Source organism: Anthonomus grandis, chromosome 17, assembly GCF_022605725.1.
Source record: "Anthonomus grandis grandis chromosome 17, icAntGran1.3, whole genome shotgun sequence".
In the NCBI taxonomy this organism is placed as follows: Eukaryota; Metazoa; Arthropoda; class Insecta; order Coleoptera; family Curculionidae; genus Anthonomus; species Anthonomus grandis.
Genome location: NC_065562.1, coordinates 8,546,205 through 8,571,345, shown reverse-complemented (window position 1 = coordinate 8,571,345; position 25,141 = coordinate 8,546,205). Strand labels below are relative to the sequence as shown.

General features: G+C 32.4%; 1 protein-coding gene across 1 annotated transcript in view; it reads right to left on the bottom strand.

Annotated features, from left to right (window-relative positions):
* Window positions 1-24,885, bottom strand: part of LOC126746520 (splicing factor 3B subunit 1) — an 87,230-nt gene extending 62,345 nt beyond the window's left edge. The window contains 7 exon segments of the mRNA XM_050454827.1: window positions 6,251-6,333; window positions 6,335-6,369; window positions 6,424-6,612; window positions 9,106-9,185; window positions 10,205-10,331; window positions 24,387-24,643; window positions 24,704-24,885. Coding sequence (XP_050310784.1) covers window positions 6,251-6,333; window positions 6,335-6,369; window positions 6,424-6,612; window positions 9,106-9,185; window positions 10,205-10,331; window positions 24,387-24,643; window positions 24,704-24,728 — 796 coding nt within the window. The 5' untranslated portion in view covers window positions 24,729-24,885.
* Between the last annotated feature and the right edge of the window lie 256 nt (window positions 24,886-25,141).

Genomic DNA, 25,141 nt, shown 5'->3' with positions numbered 1-25,141 from the left:
TCAAATAGCTTGGAAGTTATAAGGAAAAGTGTCCAAGTATAATGAAAAAATTGTAATTTAAAAACCTCAAATCTGGGGAGCATTGGGACTTGGCATGCAAAACTGGTTGTATCTCACTAAGTATTAGACCTAGTAAAGTGGTTCATATATGAACTTGTTCATTAAAAAACATCCTTACTTTCAGTAAAAACTTCATTAAAGTACCTAGAATAGTTTTCAAGTGATCCCTAAATAAAGTTTTGTGACCTAATTACCATGAAACCAAAATTGCTCTAGTTAAGTTCATTTTTCACTTAGAATTGACTTTTTTACATAGAATTATTCTACTGAATGTCCACTACTATATTGTAAAAGAATTACATAAATAGGTCAAATAGTTTGGAAGTTATTTGAAACAATGTCCATGAATAATGAAAAAAAAAATTAATTAAAAACCTCAAATCTGGGGAGCATTGAGACTTGGCATGCAAAACTGGTTGTATCTCACTAAGTATTAGACCTAGAAAAATGGTTCATATATGAAATTGTTCACTAAAAAACACCCTTACTTTCAGTAAAAACTCCATTGAAGTACCTGGAATAGTTTTCAAGTGATCCCTAAACAAACTTTTGTGACCTAATTGCCATGAAACCAAAATTGCTCTCGTTAAGTTAATTTTTCACTTAGAATTAACTTTTTTACATAGAATTAATCTACTGAATGTCCACTATTATATTGTGAAAGAAATACATAAATAGGTCAAATAGCTTGGAAGTTATAAGGAAAAGTGTCCAAGCATAATGAAAAAATTGTAATTTAAAAACCTGAAATCTGGGGAGCATTGGGACTTACTGACACTTGCAAAACTGGTTTTATCTCACTAAGTATTAGACCTAGAAAAGTGGATCATATATGAAATTGTTTATAAGAAAACGTCCTTACTTTCAGTATAAATTCCATTAAGGTACCTCCAATAGTTATCAAGCGATCCCTAAAGAAAATTTTGTGACCTAATTGCCACGAAACCCCTAAAGTATAATTTTTTAAATGGCAAAGAGCTTATTTTTATTTTAACTTGGTATATACCCTTAGAACATTGAATACACTAGAATAAACATTGGCTGTTTTGGACTGAGCGCAACATCTTGCTATTTTGTTGATAATCATGCTTAGTATTCCATGTTGCCAGTAATTACTCAATTTTAACAGAAGAAAATAACGTGATATAATAAATTATTGTAATTAGCAGAAATTGAATTGCATTCTTTATTATAAAGCAAAAGAAAGAGTGAAATTCCTTATAACCAAAACTATTTTGTACTTAATTTATTCTAATCACTTATAATAATTAATATTTTTAATTTAGATTCTTTAAATCGCCAAATTTCCACACAGAACGGCAAAGCTGTAAATTTCGCCTGGAAATATTATCTCGTTAAAGGTATTTGGCAACTGCGCTCGTTTACGTTTAGATGATGTACCTTTTGTATGGCATTAGTATTAAAAGGATATTTTGAGCGATGTCAGTGCGTTTTTTTAATTAATAATAAAATTAAAAACTTTATTTTGCTGAAAAATGATAAAGAAGTCTGAAGTGGATAAAAGGAAATTCAAATCGTTCCTTTCACAGGCGAGTTGTGTGTTGAAGTGTTATCCTTATAGGTTATAATATTATAAAAGACGACATATTTGTAAAGAATCTATTGAGTACTGGATACCAAAATTAAGCTTTTTTCCTTCATTTTTTTCTGGAAAATATCAATAAAAATGTGTGATTAAGTATATCTGGCAAATTTTTCGCTTATTCGAACCTAACTTAACCAAATCGAGAACGCAGTTCCAGTCGTTTACCAGCAACCGATTTATAGTCCGCGCCCGCTGTTATTTAATCGATATAATGCATGTATCTCCTCTAATTCCCAAGAAGTTTTATGACTTATGAATGTGGTATTACAATGACTAACTAAATCGATTTATGCTGGTTACAAACTAAAGTTTTTTTTTTGCGAAAATTAATTGAAAAGTTGAATGTTAAAGAAATTGTTGGATATCGATCGCTAGCTTCACACATATGCAAAAATATATAGAAAAAAGTGGCAACATTGGATACTTGCACTGTAAACTTGTTTTTTGCTAAGAAAATGTCTTATTCTGAACAGTTTGTTGATTAGTCTCAAAGTAGATATTATTAGAAAGAAAATAAAAGAAAATTTTAAAGAGATAAATTTTTTTTTTCTGTTACAAAATACAACACATTAAAAAAAAAATTCAGTGGATTAAGAAAAATATATATTGTATGAAAAATTGGAAAACCGATTTGACATCATTGTCTGACAGATGGTGAACTCAAACACCTCGCCTATGGTTTGGAGCTCGGCTTATTCTAGGCATTCAATATTCTAAGTATATACCTATTTGTTTGAGTCAGAAATGTCAAAACAGCTTTGTGACTACTTGTGTCCTTACATATTATCTACATCTCAACTCAAGTTGTAGATTATTTTTTAATGTACGTTTTGGGAGATGCAAATAAAATCAAATATGTTGTATTATTATAACATCAAATGTTTTTAATAAAGCTTTTAAAAATAATTAAGAAGAGATGTGTCCATTCTTCCTTCTTCAAATATAATTTATCAGAGATACACACAGTTAATGATTCATGTGATTTTCCTGATATTGTATTACTAACTGAGCACTGTCATTTTATTATTCAAACAATGATTTATTTGTTTTGCTCTTAAAAATTTCAAAACCAACTTGGAAAAATTATTAATATCACTATTATAGTGATAAAAAAAATAAAGTTATAATAACTTTGTTATTTTTAGGCTAGTAGTATAAATACACTTTTTTATTAAGAAAATTATTTTCTTTTAATTTATGTAAGAATATACAATACATTCTATTTAAAAACAAAAAATCCTACTAGTTTAGTAATTTACTCGACCCTGTATCTTGAATATTAACAAAGATGCCAATAGTGCCGACTCAACCAAGGCACCCTGTATAAATAAACAGTATAAATCCGCTCACTTATCAGATAGTTCAGCGGTTTATGATTTAGTTTTATTACTTAGATTGGTTCGGTGCCCCTAATATAGTAAATAAAGTCATTAGCTTCTGTATGAAACAATTATCAATAAAATTTTACATATCTGAGTAAAACCTTTGGCACCATCAAGATATTTTGAAAAAAAACTCTTTGAAAACCACTGAATAACTTCAGAACGGTTGAATTTCCAAAGTAACTTGTAAGGACCTTTTGAAGCATAAAACATCACATTTCAGATAAAACTAAAGTCAATAAAATTGTGACAGCTAAATAAGCGTCTTATAACTTCAAATAACTGCACCAAATTTCAACCAAATCGGTTTAAGGATAGTTATAGTATTTTTAAAATACCGTTATTTTTTTGAACCTTCATCGCCCTGTATCTCAGAAACAAAGCAACTCCCGACATACATTCATAGGAACTTTTTTTCATAAAACTACCTAACGATTCACCCTGTATAGTTTCGTACCGTAGTTAGGAAACACCCTGTATAAAAGAGTTTGTCCTGACTGACTGACACATCATCGCAGAGCCCAAACTACAATAGCTAGAAATGTAAAATTTTGCCAACGGGTTCCTTTTATAATGTAGGCATCGGATAAGAACGGATTTTTCGAAATTCCACCGATAAGGGGTAAAAAATAGGAAAATTGTTACCCGTGACCTCGAGAACTAAGGGGGCGTGGCTTCGGAGTTTGAACGGAGACTGCCCACACCAACGAGTCGCAGGCATCAACTTAAGAAAAAAAAATTAACTGCAACAATGTTTTTTTATAATGTAGGCCCCGGATACGAACGAACTTTTTGAAATTCCACCGATAAGGGGTGTTAGCGATATGATAAATATCGCATAGCGGCATAAAACTGATTAATAAATACGATTGAAAAAGTGCCTCTGTATTATTTATATTTTGGTAGACATAACAACAAGGCGGGTCCATGCGAGACTGATACCCGAGAGGTGACTCGACTCAGTGTTACCGCTCGCTCTGCATCTAACTGGGCACTGATTTCATCCGGGCTAGCAACGGTGGCTCTTGCCGGTCTTTTGAATAGATCCTTGTCGAGATTAGGCGCCATCTTTTTATCATTCTGGGTCGCATCTAGGTGCTTGGACTTTTGACTTGCTCGGAACTGACTGGCCGGGATAGGTTTGGTTGCATATATTTATAGGGTCTGGGTACGATGTTATTGGACGCGAGCATGTGAGCAGACCACGCCCCCTCAGATTGCGGAACTTTTGGTTAGCGAGATAAGGTCGGGCGGAGGTGTGAACGTAACCGGTCCTTTACGGCACTTTTTGAAGTGGATTTAGGATTTTGACGGTGGATTGGGATTTTATGCGGTTAATAGGATGGGAATTGGGAATTTGACCACGTTGGGAAGGAAGCAAACTGATACCGTAAGTGACTAAACCTCGACTCCCAGCAGTAGCTTGACAGCCGGGTTAGAGTTTGGTTTCTCTAGTTTTGCCATTAAATTATCAATTTTTTTTTCCAAATTCCCGTCTGGCAAACTAAGAAGGTTCAAGAGATTTGTGTTACCGATTGATAGCTCGGGACGTTTCATTTGCAATGATGTTTTGTTGCCGTCCTTTGGCTCCGTCCTCTTGTTAACAGAGTCCGCGTCGTTCTTTCTCAAGGCCTCAGCGAAGCTTTTTTTTTGGTTGTTTATGTTTACTTTTTTTAGGTTTGGATTTTTTGGGCAGCGCCAATAGCTCGCCGGGTGGTCACCGCCGCAATTGCAACACTCAGCCGGAGTTGCCCTGTTTTTCTCACATTCAGAATAGAAGTGTTCCCCCTTGCATTTATGGCAACGCGGCTTCGCGTTGCAATTGCTCAGGACATGGCCATATTCCTGGCAGCGATGACACTGCCCAATCTGCTTCCTATTTTCATAAATCTGAGTCTTAAGCGCTCGACGCGGACCCTGATATTCAAAATATTATCAACCCGAAACACACTCTCCTGTTCCTTCGGGACGAGGAATCTGATGAGGTCTGTGGTTCTCCTTCGGCCTGGGCCGGTTTTAAACCAACCCAGCTCCTCCGGTTCAAAGAAGTTTTGGTCCAGTCCTCTGAGTATCACATTTAACTTCCTGTCTTCTTCAAGGAAGAAGGAATGGAATTCCATTCCCTCCTCCTTGAGTAATCCCGTCAGTGTTCGGTGATCATTAGGGGTTTTGGGGAAGAGCGCCAATCCCAGTCTATCTTTTTGCACTTTTAAAATGTTAATTTTTTTTTCGCAGAATAGCTTATATTTAGCGGCCCAGTTTTTCGTGTCTCTCAATACTACTTTTGGGACTTTGTTTATGTTTATGCTGGGATTAGTGCTCTTCTCCCTCCCCGCTAGGGAAAGGTTATTTAATGGATATATAGCGGATTTTTTTTTAGGCTTGGAGTGGGATTTTCAGAGGATTTTAGGATCGAATCGAACGAATAATTTTTAAGTTAATTTGTGTCTTGGTTTTATAATAATTATATTATATTAATCGCGCCCCTTGACCTCAAGAAAAACGGCGTGGCAATTGTGGGTTGCATGTACTATCAATGAGGCGTGGCTTCGGATTTTATTTTTGTGTATTGTGGGTTGCATTTACTATTATTGGAGGCCTTCTTCGACTTTTCTTTTATTTTCACACGAGCAACGCCGCGAGCATTCAGCTAGTTCATTGAATAATTTCTTAACTCTAAAACAATTGTATTCAAAGAGAAATTTGTTAGGATTTTTTTTGGTGAAGAAACACAACAGCTTTCCTATGAATTTTTAATCCATTAAAATGTGAAAATTTGTAATAATATACAACAATTATTTTGGGTTTAGTTGGATATGGGGCCAAATAAAACTCCAAGCCTTTTACATTTTTCCTTTATGCCAAGGTTTCGGCCTATATTAGGTCTTCTTCAATGCAATAGAAGTAAGGCCTTCTGTTAGTGTTGGTTCTTGTAAAGTGAGTACTTTACGCATGATAGAAAAAAGATTTTTTAAAATTTTTTTGTTGTACTAATCCGGCAATATTCAATTTTTTGAATGAATGAAAAATGAATAACTAAAGCATCGAATTACGCAACTTTGCTATAATTTATCCGAGCTTTTATATCTTTTACAGTTTCTAAGAATTTGGGACACTGCACACTTCAAATATTAAAAAGATATGTGCTGTAGCAAACAATATTTTCATATTAAATAGTAAAAATATTATATAGTAATAATACCTGGAGTAGCCGCACCGGGCGTAGCATCCCACATGCGCGTCGATTGCCCAGGAGTGGCCCCGGGAGTCTCGCTTCCCTTATGTCGGAGTCTCATCCCAGCGAATATCAGCCGGAGTTTTCTGAAATCCACATTTTAATTATAAACTACTCTCTTAACTAATATTCGACCTTACATCCCCTTCCCACACGGGAGTAGCGGCTGTACTAGGGGTGGCAACAGACAAAGTCTTTTTCTTTGCCGGTACAAATGATTCTTCGACAGTTTGATCCCAGCGCCCCCTTTTCTTCGGGGCGGGTTTTGAATCACCGTTTTGTGCTTTAAGAGTTCCCTCTTTAGCTTTTTCAATAAGTTTTCTTCTAACCTGTTAACAGAAAAGAGCATGTAGATGAAAATTAAATAAGATGCTAAAGAAACATATTTCTTAGGTATAAACACAAGTCACGGTCTCGAACATATATAATACATAAAGTTAGACGTGTTTCATCCCAAAACAACATCAGTTCTAAAAGAAAATAAAAATGTTAAAGATGTAGTCCATTTTTACAGTCTTCCCTTCACTCACTAATATATATGACGCCGCACGAAGATATCCACGTAAGCGTCCATAAATCCAATTTTTCATTTTAAAATTTAATCTTATAGATTTCAAACTGATTTTTAACGTTATGCAATCGGAAAAGTGTTATTACTTTAAATAACGGACTTAAGTTATGTTAGATTGACGCTTATAAAAAAAGTCAGATAAAAACTGGCCTGTCCCGTGTAGAATGAACCAATGGTCTTATGATTAAGGATACGACAAGACAATAAAACTGGATATTAGTTTTAACATCCAGAAAAATAATGTTTTTAAAGCTAGGCTATAGGTGTTTGACCAGGCTGATCAATTATTATCAATTATTACAGGGTGAATTTATAAATTTCACAACTAGTCTAATAGTAGTTTTTGTAATGGCCTTCCCGGAAAATGTTATTGAGACAAGTCACTGGTTTTGCTATGGATTTTTTTGTTCAGTTAATCCTTTTCTGTGTGAGATCTTTGGACAGGATTGTAGTTAAGTTTTCCTTTAATCTAATTATTCTTTAATAATTAGATTAAAGGAATAACTTTATTTAGGAATAACTTATAACTTTATTTTTAAATTGTCTAATGGATGTAAACCTGCACCTTAGTACACCCATAAATGATAATACATTTCTATAGAATTATGTCTTTATTTGGCCACTTACTTTTTTAGCTAGAAAAGTTTTTCCATGTTTAATAATCTCACCTGGAAGCGAAGGAGGTGGCAGAAAAATGGTTTATATCTTAAAAGATGATGATAACCAGAAGTAAGACTAACACTCTTGGTATAATTATGGATCCAAAGGCACAATGGGATCTGTACATTGATTGTGTGATTTGATTGGTGAAATTAAAAAAAAAATCTTTATCTCTGGCAGCCAATTCTGTAACTTTTCATGCACAACTGTCATATATTGTGCTGATCCGGGGTCATGTTTCCTGTGCTCAGAGTATCTTTGCACTCCAGGGAAAGACTGTTAAGATTTTGAGTGAACTGAGGTTCAGGGAATATTGTAGAGCTGCATTTCGAAGTTTGACAATCTTTACACTCCCATCCCTCTATCCTAAAGTGCTTGCTGTATGTCACAAACAACTTAAATAAATTTGCCTTGAATGGTGAATTGCACAATCACCAACCCAGAAATAAAGATAACCTGATGCCGGCTGCTTTCTGGAGTGTCAAGAGTTGTCAGAATGGTCCAGGCTTTTGGGAGTTTTAACCAAATGACATAAAACTTTAGCAAAAATGTACCAAAAAGGTTTTAAAAAAATTGAATTAAAGGATACACTGCTTTTGTCGATACATCTTCAATACTTATATAACTAAAATCAAGTCAGTGTTTTTAAAGATTAGGGAAGCAAAAATTTATATAATCAAACGGTCCAAAGCCAATAAAAAAAGCCTCATTCTTGTGTGTGTGAATGATGAGTTTACCTATTTTTTAATAAACTCCCTGATAATATGTAAGTCCTTTTTATTTATAACATATTGTCAATTTTAAACTATTTAATATTAATGTCTAGCTAGTCTACACTTTCAGAGGCTGGCTTTTTTGAACCACATGGTCATTGTGAAGATTCATGCCTTTATATTTTCTGTATGCTCAATGCTTAAAATATTCCTTGTAGATATGAAATCGGAAGAACTGAAGCAGGCCAGAGATTTACCGGAATCTGTTTTACCGGCTCATTGCCTCAAAGAGCTAGACCGTAAAATACTAAACAGTATTAACTAATCGTAATAATTGCCACAAAATATTATTATTAATATTTCTTTAGTGATAAGGCTATCTGATGATCATACACAATCTACTAGTAAATGTGACACATTATGCGATATGAGTATGTTAAATTTTATATTTCAATAACTTAAAAGACATAAATATAGACGCTATAAGATCGCTGATTCATTACCACAAGTTAATTTAGTTTTTATTGTTTATTTTAATTTGAAGAAAGTGGGGGATCAACTGTTCATCCTATTCCTGCCCCTTTTTTTACGGGATTTACCACAAAAGTAGATAAAATAGGAAAATTCCACATATTAGCAAAAAAATGGGACATTAAAGTGAATTTTATAGACTTAGAGGCATAAAAATATTTTATATGCAATTTTTATTGATATTTATAAATATTAACCTTTTTTGTTTTAGTTTTTTTTTATGTGTTTTAACAGTATTTATTATATATGTTTGAGAAATAAAATATTAATTATGACTTTGTGTTTACTTTTCAATTATATTGTTCGGTCTCTTGGGAAAAAATTATTTATTATATTAAAAGACTTACTTCATTTTCTTCTCCCTTTAAAAGGGTCTCTTTCATAATCTGTGTGTATCCTCTGGCATTGACTTCTGGTGTTTTTCCACCTGTAACCACAACCAACACAAAATATGCATTAGAATTAGGAAGCACTTAAATCTTTACATTTTTAGCTTTAACCAATCCTGCCAAGGTTAAGGCAAAAATGGTCAGCTTTGCAGAAATCCTCTAAAGACTGAATAACATACTTTTCTACTTGTTTTAGAAACTTATATTTAATAATATGATTTTATGCAGTCTTCAATAAGATATTCAACATTGACACATCACATTCTCTTATATTTAGGACTTATCTTGTTTTACTAAGAAAGAATTGTATTATTATTATTATTATTATTATTAATAAAAAAGAGAATGTGATGATCAATTAATATACGTACGTGCTTCCCTGATCCACCATTAAATAATCGCCGACTTTCTTGAAAAATTGGAGTGTCAAATTGTACCTAGAAATAGGCTGGGGTAAATTAATAATTTTCTGAACAAAACACACACTCTCATTCATACTGATGTCTTGTGCTATACAATTACCATTGCAGATTTTTTATTATCTCTCAATCCTTTTTGTGTGGTAACAACATCATCTTGACAAACCTAGATTGGAGACCTCCATTGAGAACAAAAGGAGCAATTAGTTTCTTTTTTACTTTTTATATGCTCATGTACACACACATTCAGTCTCTAGCAGTTTATACTGTTATACCCCATTAAAAACATAATAGATGCAATATTTGCCACTTTTTATTTAGGTAATTTTAATGCAGAATTAGAGCCTTAAAACTAACCTTTAAAAAGCAATATTAGACATCAAGTAAAAATAGAGAATAAACCCTATTTTAAAATATTTTAACAATTAGGTATTTTATCTGCATTAAAACTTTGTCATTCAAAGAAAAAAAGACGTAAACGTATAAAAAAAATATTACTAATACAAATACTCAAAAAATTATAAATTTTATAATAAATTGATGGTTTTGGGCAAATTTGCATAAATATAAAGTGAACAATTTACAGTTTTATAAAAGCCTGAACTTTTAATTAGTATACTAGTTCTTAAATTACTTACCGTCAGCAAAAGGATCAACACGTTCAGGAGATATAATCATCCTTCTCCTTTTCTGTCTGTATTCATCTTCTCTATCAGCGATTGTTGGTTTTCTGCGATCAGCAAAGGGGTCATAGTCTTTTTCACTCTAAAATTTGAAAAATATGTATATAGTCTCAAGGGAGAAGTTATAAATAAATTGTGCAATTTTTAAAAATTCACACTTCTAATTCAAAGAGGTTCATAAATAATGTAAAAAAAAACTATAGATATATTTTTAAACACTACCCTCTAGTCCCAGAGAAAACTACTTAGTTTAAATCAGGTGTATATTAAAATTTCTATCCCAAATTCAAATTTTGTATTTATCAGCAATAAAATAATATGCAGTGTGTCCAAGATAAGGATGTCTATCATGGAGATCTCGGCAGCTATAGGAGATAGGTTGATTAAATTACAGAAAAGTTGCGCATTTTAGAGCCTAACAATACGCCGTTTAGAAAGTTTTAAAATTTTGAGTAGTTCCGGAGATATTCGAGAAAAACCGAAATTTGCCGATTTCGTTTTTATTTTTTTCTTGCGTTATTTAAAGAGATATGGAAAAACAAAAGACACTTTCTCATGGCCACTTTTTAAGCTCTAAAAAATAACATTGCGAGATTTTTTGTACGACGTTTCGTTTTGAAGAAACCATCATCAACTTAATTTTTTTATATGGCGCGTAAAAAAAGTACACCCTGTATAAAATAGCATATTTTTTTTACGATTACAACGATGTATGACACAATATGTTTCTACAATATTTAAATTGTAAAAAATGATTTTTTATTAAATTCCAATAGTTTTGATGTAGTAGGCTGTGAAATAATGACGTTAAGAAAATGTCAAAATTAAATAAAAATTAAATGCCAAAGTAGTTTTTTTATAACCATTATTTTTTATTCTTTTTATCTTAAGTAAAGTAAATAGTTTTAATTATTTGATAAATTTAGTTGACATTGTGTTTTTTAACTCTGTTTTTGCGTATTGTTGCTAGTTTTTTTTGTTACAAAATGGAAGACGCTTTTTCACCTGAGGAAAAGTTTGATATGTTGGAATGCTATATCCTATGCTACAGCAACGCCGTTGAAGCTGGTCGTATGTATTTAAATAACTATCCAGACAGGAAACAACCTAGTACAAAAATTTTCGGACGATTGGTTTTTAATCTTAAGCAGTATGGTGCGTTTAAGAAGCCAGTATTGTCAAGAAATAAGCCATGCAATGAAGAAAAAGAAAATAATGTGGTATTAGCTGTAACTGAAAATCCGGAAATATCCGTTAGAAAAATTGAAAATACCACTGGAATACCAAAATCTACTGCCCATTTCATTTTGAAAAAACATAAATACCACCCGTTTAAATTCAGAATCTGTCAAGGCTTCAGACCTGGCGACGAAGAAAGGCGCAGAACATTTTGTGAATGGTACACCAGGAAGTGTCAGGAGGATGAAACATTCCCCATAGGATTATCTGGTCCGACGAGAGCATGGTTACAAATAATGGAATTTTTAACCGGAAGAACACCCATTATTGGTCAAGAGATAATCCCCGAGTACACCGAATGGCTAGACATCAGCACCGTTTCGGTTTTAATATGTGGGTTGGCATTTTTGGAACAGATTAATTCCCTTATCTCGGAGCGGTATTGCAACTTATTCGAACGCTATTTGGCGCTCGCACACAATGCCCTAATCGTGCGAGAGTATCTATCGAACAGATTGCCGGAAAAATGGATAGGAACACATTCAACAGTTCCGTGGCCTCCTCGTTCCCCAGACATAACTTCGCTCGACTTTTTTCTCTGGGGCTATTGCAAAAATTATGTTTACAGTCGTGTTTTTGAATCTGAGGATCAGCTGAGGAGAATAGTTCTTGAAGCATTTGAGAGCATTACATTTAAGAAGTGTTTTAAACTCGACTGTTAAAAGATGTTATCTGTGTTTGGTAATTTGTTTGAACATTTATTACTATGATTTAAGTTAGTATTTTTGGGTTTCTAGTGGGTAGTTTTTTTATTTAATAATGTGTTTAATTCTTTAAAATAATCACGTGGCCTAGCTACGTGACGGTATATGAATAAAGTTTTTAAGTTGTCAATAACGTGATTTTTATTTAGTATTTCAAAATATGAGTAATTGCAGCCTGCAACACCATACTCAGCGTCATCATTTCACCGCCTACTACATCAAAACCATCGGAATTTAATAAAAATCCAATTTTTAACATTTAAATATTGTAGGAACATATTGTGTCATACATCGTTATAATCGTAATAAAATATGCTATTTCATACAGGGTGTACTTTGTACACCTTTGATGATGGTTTCTTCGAAACGAAACGAAACGTCGTACGAAAAATCTGGCAATGTTATTTTTTAGAGCTTAAAAAATGGCCATAAGAAAGTTTCTTTTGTTTTTCCATCTCTCTTTAAATAACGCCAGAAAAAAATAAAAACGAAATCGGCAAATTTCGGCTTTTCTCGAATATCTCCGGAACTACTCAAAATTTTAAAACTTTCTAACCGGCGTATTGTTAGGCTCTAAAATGCGCAACTTTTCTCTAACTTAATCAACCTCGTATCCATAATAGCTGCCGAGATCCCCATGATAGACATTCTTATCTTGGACACACTGTATATAAATCAACATTGATATTACCGTGATTATTTTCCTATTCTCGAAAAATAAATATACAAAAATAAAAAATATATTTTAGTAATACATTTTCAAAATATTTATGTACCATGCACTTAATAGAATATGTTTCAACTTATTACTTCCAAAACAGCACTATACCTTAATTTATTATAGTTAGAAAATAATTACAATAACCTTTTACAGAATAATATTTTTAGTATAGATATAAGTTGCTAAGTTCCATATGCTGCCTAGGTGAAAACACCAGTATTCATCATAAATGATAATCATTTTTTCTTTCTATCATATTCACACAATATTAGTACTGCTAAAATTAAATGATTATTTACCCTATATATAACTATTAGTTATTATTAAACCTAATAACTAAGCTATAACAAAAAGAAAAGAAGAATAAGTAATATTATTTCTCTTTTTCCTCCCTTCTTTTCTCCTTCCTCCCTTCTTTTTCACCAAATAGAAATAATTTTAAATCTCTTAAGTTCTCTCTTAAATATCTTTAAATCTCTTTTAGTTAAAAATAATCTCATCCTTAAAAAACATTAAGTATAATAAAACTTTTAGTCACATGTGTTCTTATATTATGATAAATTTGCTTTTTTTTTAAATGACTTATTCTGCTTTTTAATAAGTCATTTAAAAAAAAAAAGCAAATTTATCATAATTTAAGAACACGTGTGACTAAAAATTTTATTATACTTAATGTTTTTTAACGATGTTGGAAGCAAATTATAAGACTTTGATGCTAAATAGTCAAAGAATTTTTTACCTGAAATTTTTATGTGACTTTTGTGTTTATTTCCTAGTGTGAGGGTCATACTGATGACTAACTAAAATACTCTTTGACTTATATTTGTGTATAAGTGTGCAGTTTGTATTAATATACAAACATCTTATATTGGAAAGGTTCTCAGAGAATAGCAATAGATGAATACCTCCAATCCCTTTTAAATATTATTTTAGGCATATATTTTTGAGAAATAGTCAATTCATACAGTGCTGTTTCATACAATCTCCCCCACACAACAATACCATATTGAATAAGAGATTCAATAAAAGGTTTGTAAATCATCACACAAGTTTTCCTATCCATAATTCAGTACGAAGTGAAATATTTATGAAGTAAATTTCTTATTTTATTGGATAAATAATCTATTTCAAATTTCCATTTTAAATGCCTGTCCAACATAAGTCCTAAATAGTTTTTACTACTTCTTAGATGTTTCCCCACCAATATAATAGTAAAGTAAAGAAAATTCTATGTAAGTTGTTTTGGTTAAGTTTACGGACAGTTTGAATGTATTTAACCATTTTTTTATTATTTTAAGACCTGCCATAGCATTCTCTCTTGCCACATTCCAGTTTTCGCCAGAAAATATAGGTGCCGTGTCGTCGAGCAGACAGTGCCAATCTCAAAAATTGAATTTAAAATATGCTTAAAAGGGATCAAAATTTCTTTGTGCACTTTTTTCATCAGGTCAGCTGTGATAATGTCAAAACCAGATGATGTATTGTTTCTTAAAGTTGAGATATGTCTTATAAGATCATTTTCTTGTAGAGGCGTTGAGAATAAGGTCGGATAATGAATATGAGAATAAGGAAGGAGTCCCGGATGCATTTTCTAATATTTGCAAGAATATGAGGTGTGGGTACTTGTTCATAAGTAATTGTTGCAGTAATTACTCATTTCATAATCATCCTTAATCTCAATCCCAATTCCATTGCATATGTTAATAGTATTATTTTTCGTTTATTGTATCTTTTATTATATTGTAATTTTTTTTACATGATTTTTATTTTTTGTTAAATCTTGATAATAGTTATTTTCCTGTTAGTTAATAAGATTTTGCACTTTATTTCTATAATTTTTATATACATTTTCATGTCTAATAAGTAGTTTTTAAAAGGTTTTCTTTCTTTTTAATTTATCTCTGGTTTGAATTGAAACAAGTAATCCATTTGTCATCCACTTCTTTAAGTTTTTTGTTTTGGGGAATTTAAAATATCACTTTTAAATAAAAACTTTTTGTTTCCTTTTTAACTATCTGAAAGAAGATATTTGTAAAAGTTGCTGTGACAGTTTCTGGGTTACTGTCCTTAATTATCTTAATACTTACTATAGCATTCAATCTGCTGTGTGTGCCTGTATTATGTATATAAACGTGAATAATAAGTGGCTATGTTCGCTTATAACTTAAGAACCACAATACATAATCGCGTGAAAATTTGAACAATCATAGGCATGGTTTTATTAGCAAAGTTGCTATCAATTTTGCAATGACAATTGGCTGTTCAACAACACAGGAATAGCAGGTCCTGCTCTCGGGCCGCTGTCGATGCCACGTGCGAACTACGCAAGTGAAATCGGTGAAGTGGAAAACATTTGAAGCAGCAGTAGTATTCACATGACTATCAAAACCTACAGATCCCTGAACATCTGAGATATGTGTATGATAAGTATTTTTATATGAAGCTTTGCATGATTTTCTCAATTCAGAGAATACTGTATAGTCTTTGACAGAGTCAGTTACTTTAAAAGTTCTGTGTGCCCTCTTTTTTTCAGAACAATAATAATACTACTACAAAACAATACTCCAACATTAAATGCATCTGTAGTGGAATAAATCAAAAGTGTAGTAAATAATATTACAAAGGATAGTTGGAAAAACATGTACATTATGATTTTTAACTTTGTTTCGAAAGAAGACAGAGCTGATGTTGCCCAGATTAGGAAGCTGCTGACTGACTTGTGCGAAACTACCGTCAATGTGCTGGCTGTTAAGTAAATTTAGGAAGCCGAATCGTAACGGGCGTCAGGCTGCTAAGGTGATCCTTGGTAGTATAGAAGATGTTAATATTACGATGTTATTATTCTTGTTTTGAAGAACAAATTGAAGACTGCCGGTAAATTCTTCATCGAGAAGGACATGACGCCTCGGCAGCGCAATGAGCTTAAGGCAGCCAAAGCGACGCAAAGAGGAAGGAGAAAATGATCTTTATATAAGATACATCAATGGTTCCCGCAGAATTGTAGCAAAAAACTAGATTCGCCTTTATTTTCACATGCTAGTGATGCCCACATGTTTTTATCAAAATGTTCGTGGTCTTAACACTAAAACCGAGACTTTTTTTCTAGCCGCCACTGCTCAGGCTTTTCACACCATATGCATCGCCGAAACATGGTTGAGGCCAGAGATATCTATCTAGTGGTGAAATATTTCCAAAGACTTATAATGATGTTTACCGGTCGGACCGAAAATTTGAATCCGTTAATGCCACACGTGGTGACGGAGTTTCTAAAAACCCCGAGTCTGAAAAAATTAGTATGTCTGATTTTTGCAACAGTATTGCGCCCTCTATCGATGCTGTTGGCTGTAAATTTATTATTAAGTTACAAATATTTGACATGATTGTTTTTATACATCCCACCATCTATCACATCTGTAATTTTCGAGCAATTTCTGGAGCAGCTTACACTTTTAATATCAATGCTTAACCATAATGTAATAGTGGGCGATTTTAACGTGTCTGATTTCTCTATTAACTCACTTACATGTGATCAAAAAATCATGTTAGTCCAAAGTCTATTGTGAATAATTTTGTTAACACTTTTAATCTTGTTCAGTGTAATCACATCTTAAACTATAATAACAGACTAATGGATCTTGTTTTATCTAACTTCACCTGTACTGTTTCTCGTAGTGACGTGCCTTTTGTCTTGGAGGATTTGCAGCACCCTGCACTGGAAATTGATTTTACTGTCTCATGCTAACGTGTCCATAATTTTCAGCTTAATAAAAACTTATCTCATTTATTTAACTTTAGAAAGGCCAACTAACATCTCCTTTACGACTCGATCCTTGAAGCTGACTGGTCTACTGTGTATTTATCCTCTAACGTTAATGATGCATGTGGAGCCCTATATGATATATTGAAAGGCATATTAGCCGCACACATTCCTCTTAAGGAGCGACATAAAAGAAGATTTCCAAATCACTATTCTCAAGAATTGATTAAGAGCATTTATATGAAAGAAAAGGCCCTCAAGGACTTTAAAATGTACAATGCTCCATTGTGTGTAAATTGTATATATCAAACACTGAAAGAAATATTTCTGTGGATCCATCTAGCTTTTGGAATTTTATTGGTTCTAAGAAGGCTGGCATCAGGATTCCTGGTATGATGAGGCTACCTGATGACGTGGTAATTAAAGACCCACAAGACATAGTTGATGCTTTTGCACTGTTCTTTGGTGAGGCATTTATATAATCAAATTTCATTAACCATTCGTCGACGTCTGATAATGTGCCCCACTTTGACATTTCCAACGTTGATGCTTCCGAAACTATTTTGGCTAGTAAAAAACTCAAAAATAAGTTAACATCTGGTGTAGACGGTGTACCTAGCTTTTTGGTTAAAGATTGCATTGGGGTCCTGGCTGATCCGCTGCCCTACATTTTCAACTTAATACTGTCAACAGAAGAGATTCCTGAAACTTGGAAGACTGCTAAAATAATACCTATTTTAAAAGCTGGGGACTCTGATCAAATCATGAGCTACACGCCAATTACTCTGTAACTTCTCAAAAATTTTCGAAATTATCCTGAATCAGTCGCTATTTAGTCACGCAAAAGAGCTCATCTCTGTAGACCAGCATGGATTTTTTAGCGGGCGATCTTGCGTTACTAACTTATCCTGTCTGTCTAGCCATATCTATGAATCACTTGATGTTAATACTCAAGTTGATGTTATTTCTACCAACTTCCAAAAAGCCTTTGATCGGATAGATTACTATATTTTGCTGCATAAATTAACTCAGTATGGTTTTTCAAGGAGATTATTTAGTTTATTTCATACATTTCCTACTTGATTGGTAGATCTCAATATGTCGAATATGAGGGCTTTAAATCAAAACTTTTTAACGTAACGTCCACAGGGCTCGAACCTGGGTCCGCTCCTGTTTAGTTTTTTTTATGAATGACTTGATTGAGTCACTCAGTTGTCATAGGCTGGCTTTTGCCGATGATTTGAAGCTGTATTTAAATGTATATGGTTTGGAAGATTCAACAACATAGTCAAGTCAGCTCTGAGAAGGCTTGGGTTCATAATTAGAAGTTCTCAGAGTTTTACTTTGGAATCTACATTAAGACTGCTTTTCTGTTGCTTTGTGAGATCAAAGCTGGAGTTTGGCTGCATTATATAGAACCCGCTCTATGAGAACCATGTTAGTCTCCTTGAATCTGTTCAGCGTAGATTTGCTAAGTTTTTGGCCTTCAGGCAGGATGCAAGTTAGAGGGTTTGATCATTGGCAACTATTGGAACTCTTCAATCTACACCCATTATATGTCCGAAGAATGATCTTCTCTGTAAAATTCCTGCATGGATTACTGAATGGATTAATTGATAGTCTTGTACTTCTTTCTGGTGTATGTTCCATGGTGCCTAGGCTTAATCCTAGACATCTCCTAAAATTCTTTCTGCCAAGGCCTCATACTAACATCCTATTGAAATTGCCACTATATACAATATACACTATATTTAATCGGATCTGTCACATGTGTGTTATAAATTTCTCTCTGGTTCATGTGATTGTCAATATCTTGGTGGATCATTACTCTTGGGATTAAGACCCATGTGTTTAAGTTATAGTTAGTAGGTATATTGCACTTAATTTAATTTAATTTTCTTGAATATGTGATTATCTTGTTAAACTTTTATAATTGGGTTTTTATATCACATTAATAGTTATTTGTTCTAATTTTTTTGGATAATTTTTGAAATTGTAACTTTTTTTTTCTATTCTTTTATTTTTTTTAGGTTTGTTTTGTGTTTTTTTTCTTTAAATTATATTTTTCATTGTTTTGCAACTGTTTTCTGTTATTGGGCAAGTTGCCTGTTGGAAATAAAGGCTTATTATTATAAAGGTAGAAAATTCCTACGCGTCTATAAATACCAATGTTCAGCCCTTAATAATAAGTTAATAGTAAATTAGACAATAATAGTGACAGTGAAACAGAATTAAATTTAGAGTAAGGTAGAATAAGTTATTAAACAATGTTTGAATTTATAAGAAATAGTTGTCTTTTGTATTCTATATTATGCTCATATTTTATTCTTCATTTTATTTACTCTTATATACTTTTATAGTTAAATATTATTTAACAATCTCATTTCCCTAGTTTTGCCTTACCTTGAAGAAAAAAATAAGTAATATTTTTAAAATAATAATATATAAATTTGTGTATTTTTTGTATTAAGCTTTTCTATTAAAATAATTATAATTGTACTTATTAAGCTTTTCTAATAAAATACTATTCTTTATTTGATTAATAAGTTCCATTTAGATTCATTTTCAAGCCAAACCTGTTCCCTTTATCGCTTAATGGTCTAATTAATTTCTGGTAGTAGGAATCAGCGGTATATCCTTAAGTGCACTATACCTTTACAAATAGATTACCCAGAGAAATTCCTGAATGACCACCCAATAGGTTTAAGGCTGTTGTAAAGATTTTTAATTGTCAAATGTTTTGAAAGTGTGTCAACATTTTTAATTTGTGAAGTTGTTTTAAATGAGTTTAAGTTGTAATAATAATTTTATTCTTTTTTAGATTTTATACCTATTATGTGTTTAACATAAAATTTTAAACTTTGTCTGAATTATCCTATATGTAATTAGTCTGATGCTAATTCAAGACATGCACTATCAGACATAAGTAGAGCAACAAAAAGAGCAAGCGAAATCTGTATAAAGCATAAAAGTGGCATTAAACATTTTAACATTTAAACAAGTTAAATCCAAAAAAATCAAGTTTTACTATTTTATTTTGTATTGATTCCCTCATTCATAGTAAACTTTGCATTATAATTATTATTATGAAACAATACTTGTTTTTGCAAAATAAAAAAGAATATCTTCTATAGAATTCCAGAACAAATCCATTGATGTAAAAAACTCAACTTTAACAAAAATCACTTAACCACTTTTATTCTTTGGATGGCAGACATATACAAGGGGATTATACTGGAAAGTCAAAGTAGGCTCCCTTATGCAGAATGCAAAAAGCCATTGAGCTTTACATTCCAGCAGGATAACTGCTCCAAAAACTTTTCACAAAATGTTTAATAGATGCCTGGATATTGCCTCAATGCTGCTTTGCCAGCAAGTAATAAATAATAATGTATATTGTATTAACTATTAAGATAATATTTTGAGTAATTATCATAAACAAATATAATGTTAAATGTTCAAAATAAAATTATAATCTTCGAAATTAAAAGATAATAAATGTTCTTTGTTGTCATATATAAAATAAAAAATAATTGAATGCAATTTGTTGCTTTACTTTTGTCGCACTGATTTTTGTCAATATTTATAATTATAAATATATTTGATCTCAGATTTTATCTAATGTGGTGAAATATTGCTTTAATCTTAGAGATAATATTTATTCATTAATCATATCCAGATGATAATTTTTTAAATCACCGGATAATTCTTTTTTCATTAAAACGAAAAAAAAACACTTTTGTCTGAGAATGTATATTCCCTGTTGACCATTGTAAAAACTATGTTGTTGTATAGTAATATATTAATTTTATTATTATTATTGTCACTATATCAATGTTAAACAAGTCCCCTCTTGAGATATGGTTCTATATTTGCTTACTTTAGGATAATATACCTGGAACTCACACTCTATATTCATTCCTTCATCTGCCTTAATAAAAAAGTTATTTTTTTATAATTGATGTAAAAGTTTAATCAAAAATTTGCTTAATTTATGGTGTTTCTTCTCCACTTCTTTTTAGCTTTTTTTTTTCAAAATCTGATACTCTACACTGTGTTCCATTTTGGTTGTAATGCATGGTATGTCAGTTATTTTTAAGGATAGAAGTTTGTGGCTTCCAGAAAGCTATGCAACTTTCATGTGAAACTAATGATGCTGCGAACAGAACCATGCTAACTTATTTTACCACTCAAAATAAAATGTTTAAAAAAAAATTCACCTTTTAGGGTACATTCAGTTGTCAGTTATGATAAGAATTTTGCTCAAACTGAGAGAGTTTAGAGAAGTTTGAATTTCCAATGGACTTGGTCAAAGTGGTCAGTGCTACCCCAAAAAATCCTTTTATGGTAACATTTCCTGAAGATTTTTTAGACTTTAACAGGTCTGATTAAGCTAACCATTGTAAACTTGACTGAATGACTGACTAAATGAATTATTGCAAAATGGATCTACTCAGACCTATACAAATCTGTAAATCTTTGAATAATATGGAGCTGTAAAAGCCAACAATAAAAAAGTGCTAAAAAAATATTGCATCAGAATTTACCCAGAATTCAATAATTTTTTTCTTGATACTCTCATAAAAAATAAATATAAGATAAATTATTTATAGTTATGTTCTAAATTTGTATAATATATTGGAAGTGTTTCTAAATAAAGTGGGCCTTGTTTTATAAAGTTATTAATATCCTATAATCCATATAATTAGGAACTTTAAATCTTCAAATATGTAGAGTTGTTTAAACACAATTAACGAATATAATAGGAAAATGGATGAAGTGCCAAGATTGGAGCAGTATGCAGAGCAGTAGCAGTATATAGAGTTTAGTTTAGCAACTTTTTTGAAAATTGCACTTAAAAGTATGGGCAAATGCTTAAACTATGTATAATTTTACCAGAAACAAGATTCCAATGGTGGAGTAGTACATTTTTAAGTGGATATTTTAAAGAAAAAAAAAATATTTTGTCCTATATGATTTAATCTTACTTGGAATTTCAGTCCTACTCCAAGCCAACATTTCTGAAAACCACACTTAAAAAACAGGGTTTAGTTACGACACTAGAGTCCCTTTATTTTCGTGTAAAAAACATACCGAAGACACCCATAATGTATTATTTACTGTCTTGGTACTTTTTAGATATCGATCTGAATTAAAAATAATATGAAACATAAAGCATATTTTATTTAAAATTAAGTCTAAAGAATATTTATTTTTCATATAAATAACAAAAACAAAATTCCCTTCCACCTTCCTTCATTATTCTTTTTAATTGACGACATAACGCCGCGAGGTGACAGCGTTGCCATACATGTTCTTTGATTAAAGAGTTTTTTATTTTTTCCATATGAATGTTTTTAGTGTTTTGGCTCGGCTGAATTGCATTGGGGGTTGATTTTGCGTTGCGTTTGCACACCGGGGGCGTAAGTGTGCAAACGCAACGCACCCGGGGGGCGTAAGCCCTCCGGGTGCTGTTGGGATGGAACGGGTTGGGTTGGATTGGACACAAATACACGGGGGGCGCAAGCCCCCCGTGTATTTGTGTGGGTTAGTGTTGTTGTGTGTTGGGTTGGGATAGGATGGGATGGGTTGAAATGGGTTGGGTAGGGTTGGGTTGGGTTGTGTTCAGATAAATTGTTTTGAGTTAGGATTTCTTCAAGCACGTGGGGGGCGTAAGCCCCCCATGAGGGGGTTGGGATGAGATTGAATGGGACAGGTTGGCTTGGGTTGAGACTCGACATTTACGAGTTTTCTGTATAATTTTTATACGTAGTGATATATTGTACAAATATCTGCATAAAGTATGAATTTTTTAGTGTTGTGTATTGGCATGTGTATAAATAGTGAAACCCGTTCGCCAGTATAATGTGACAACAGTGTTATCATTTTTGCAGGATCAAGCCTGTTGTTGTTTGTTGGTTGCCTAGACAACGAGTTTAGCGCGATTCAATTTGCATCCAAAGGTATTATTGTAGGCATTTTTTTCTAGAAATTTAGTGTCAGTTATAATTAATAATTCCGTAATTCTTTCGTTAATTTTACTTAATTATTTCTAGTACTTTCGTTAATTTAATTTTGATTTGACTTTCGTTAATTTTGGTTTGTTTTTTTATAATTCGTTAATTTTAATTATGGATCAAGTGTCTAATATTTTTCAATTAATGCAAGTGATTTCTGCCGAAGATCCTGATTTATTACAAACATTACAAAATGGTTCTTTAATACGCCAAAATATGCGTTGTTTATCCCGAAATTGTCGTCGGTACTGCGTGATTCAGCATAGGGAAACAGCCTCTCTGGGAGTTATGTTCTTTTGCAAGCGATGTCGTGTGCGTTACAGTGTGCTTAAAGGCTCCTTTTTTGAAAGAAGCAATTGTCCCATCCAATTAACCCTTTTTTTAATGTGGGAATGGGCTTGTGAAGTCCGCACCGGATGTGCAGCAATGTCGGCAGGTTGTTCGCGACAAAATGCAATCCAGCAATATTGCTATTTTAGGGACATTTGTTCTTGGCAATTATTGCAAAATGATAATTTATTCCGTCTCGGTAAAGTGGCATAATATGTAACTAGGTTTTATTTAATTTAGTCGTTTTCTCTTCTAAAAATATTAGGTGGTCCAGGTCGGGGCGTCCAAATTGACGAGTCGGTAATTGCTAGAAGAAAATTCAACCGAGGCCGACTTGTACGAGAACGCTGGATTTTGGGAATGTATGATGTACAGGCCAAAAGGGGCGTGATAATGTACATTCCCGATCTTGAGGCCAGAGGGCCTTATTGAAAAACACGTGTTGCCTGGCACAGAAATTTGGACGGATATGTGGATATGTGGAGGGGATATTCCAGATTACCAAATTTAAACGGTGTTTCTCCGTACATACATAAAACGGTAAACCATTCAACAAATTTTGTTGATCCAATAACAGGTGTATGCACTAATTATGTTGAGGGATATTGGTCCTGCTTTAAGCAATACCTACGTCGCTTAGGTGTAATGCAGTCTCCCATGATGCCTCAATATATTGACCAATTTATGTGGAGGAAAATTTATGGAAAAACGGCATTCGATAGATTTCAAAATTTATTACAACAAATCAGTAACCGATATCATTTTTAAATATAAAATGTGTTTTTGTTTATATAAATATTTATTTCAAATTTGTATATATACTTGTTTGTTAAATTTTTCTTAAGTTAGCAATCAATTATCTAAGGAATATATTAGATGGTTTCCGTGTTTTTTCATCTGTATGTGATAATTCTTTCTAGATGTGTTTGTTTCCTAATATTTATATTTTTAAAGAAAATATACACAATTTGGCAACTGCGAGTTCATATGTCAAAAGTTTGACAATGTAATTATCAATAGCAACGAGTTTCGACCATTAAATAAATTAGAGTAGCCCCATATTTTAGCATGTTTTAAAAAATGTAAATATTTTTTTTTAGCGTCCTATGTGAATAATCCGCAAATTTTTTTTTCTTAATCTATTCTCCTTAAAATACTCTTTCTACTGAAATTTAAAAAAATTGCAAAATCGGAGATACTTAAAGTCAACAAGACCCCCTTATCCCATAATTCTAGGAGCAATTTTCAGGAAATAGCAACTTCCCTAGACTTTATCAAAAATAGAGAAAATTAGTAATGTGAATATCCTCTAAGAAAAATTATTGCCAAACACAATTTATATTCATATTTTATTATAATTAATTCTTACTTGTGCAATATCATTCAACAAAGCAACAGGAGCTCCAATTCCCGACCTCTTCTGTGAAAACCCCACATCTTCCTCATCATCGTCCACTTCATCATTGGCAGCAATAGAGGTGACATATCCCTCATATTTTTTATCTTTCCCTTCATAGATTTCACTGTCAAAATATCCACTTTCTCCAAGCCCTACACCCTTATCGGTTGACTCTTGGGGGATCTCTTTTCGTTTATTTTGAAGGTCCCGAATCTGGGCCTCAATATCTAGAACATGAAATCTTTTTAAGAAAATCTGGTACCTATTTAGGCCTAATGAATTCTTACCTTCGTGCGTACGCGGAATTTCCATTATGACGAGCAGCTAAAGGATACAGGCATCAAAATGTTCGAGATTAATTAACAAAAATTACCACAAAATATTCGGTTTCCTGTTTTTTTAACAAATTTTAGTTCAAAGACGTAAAACAATCAACATAGAACAGCAGAACATAACATGGCCGACAGGCATGAACTATGTAATGACAAATGGCAATCTTGACAAATGACAAGTGATCTTAAGCCCATATTTGACGAGCAAGTTCTCGCCGAGTTTTTTCGCGGTACCAAGAACGATTTTTTCATGTCAAGGGCTTCACAATACCTAATGCAAAAAAAGCGATTTTCTTATATCGTGCCATTCGATTATTGCATTAAGATTTTAATAAATTATTGCAAAATACTAATATGTGTGAAATATCCAAATGAAGTCAATTATTATGATAA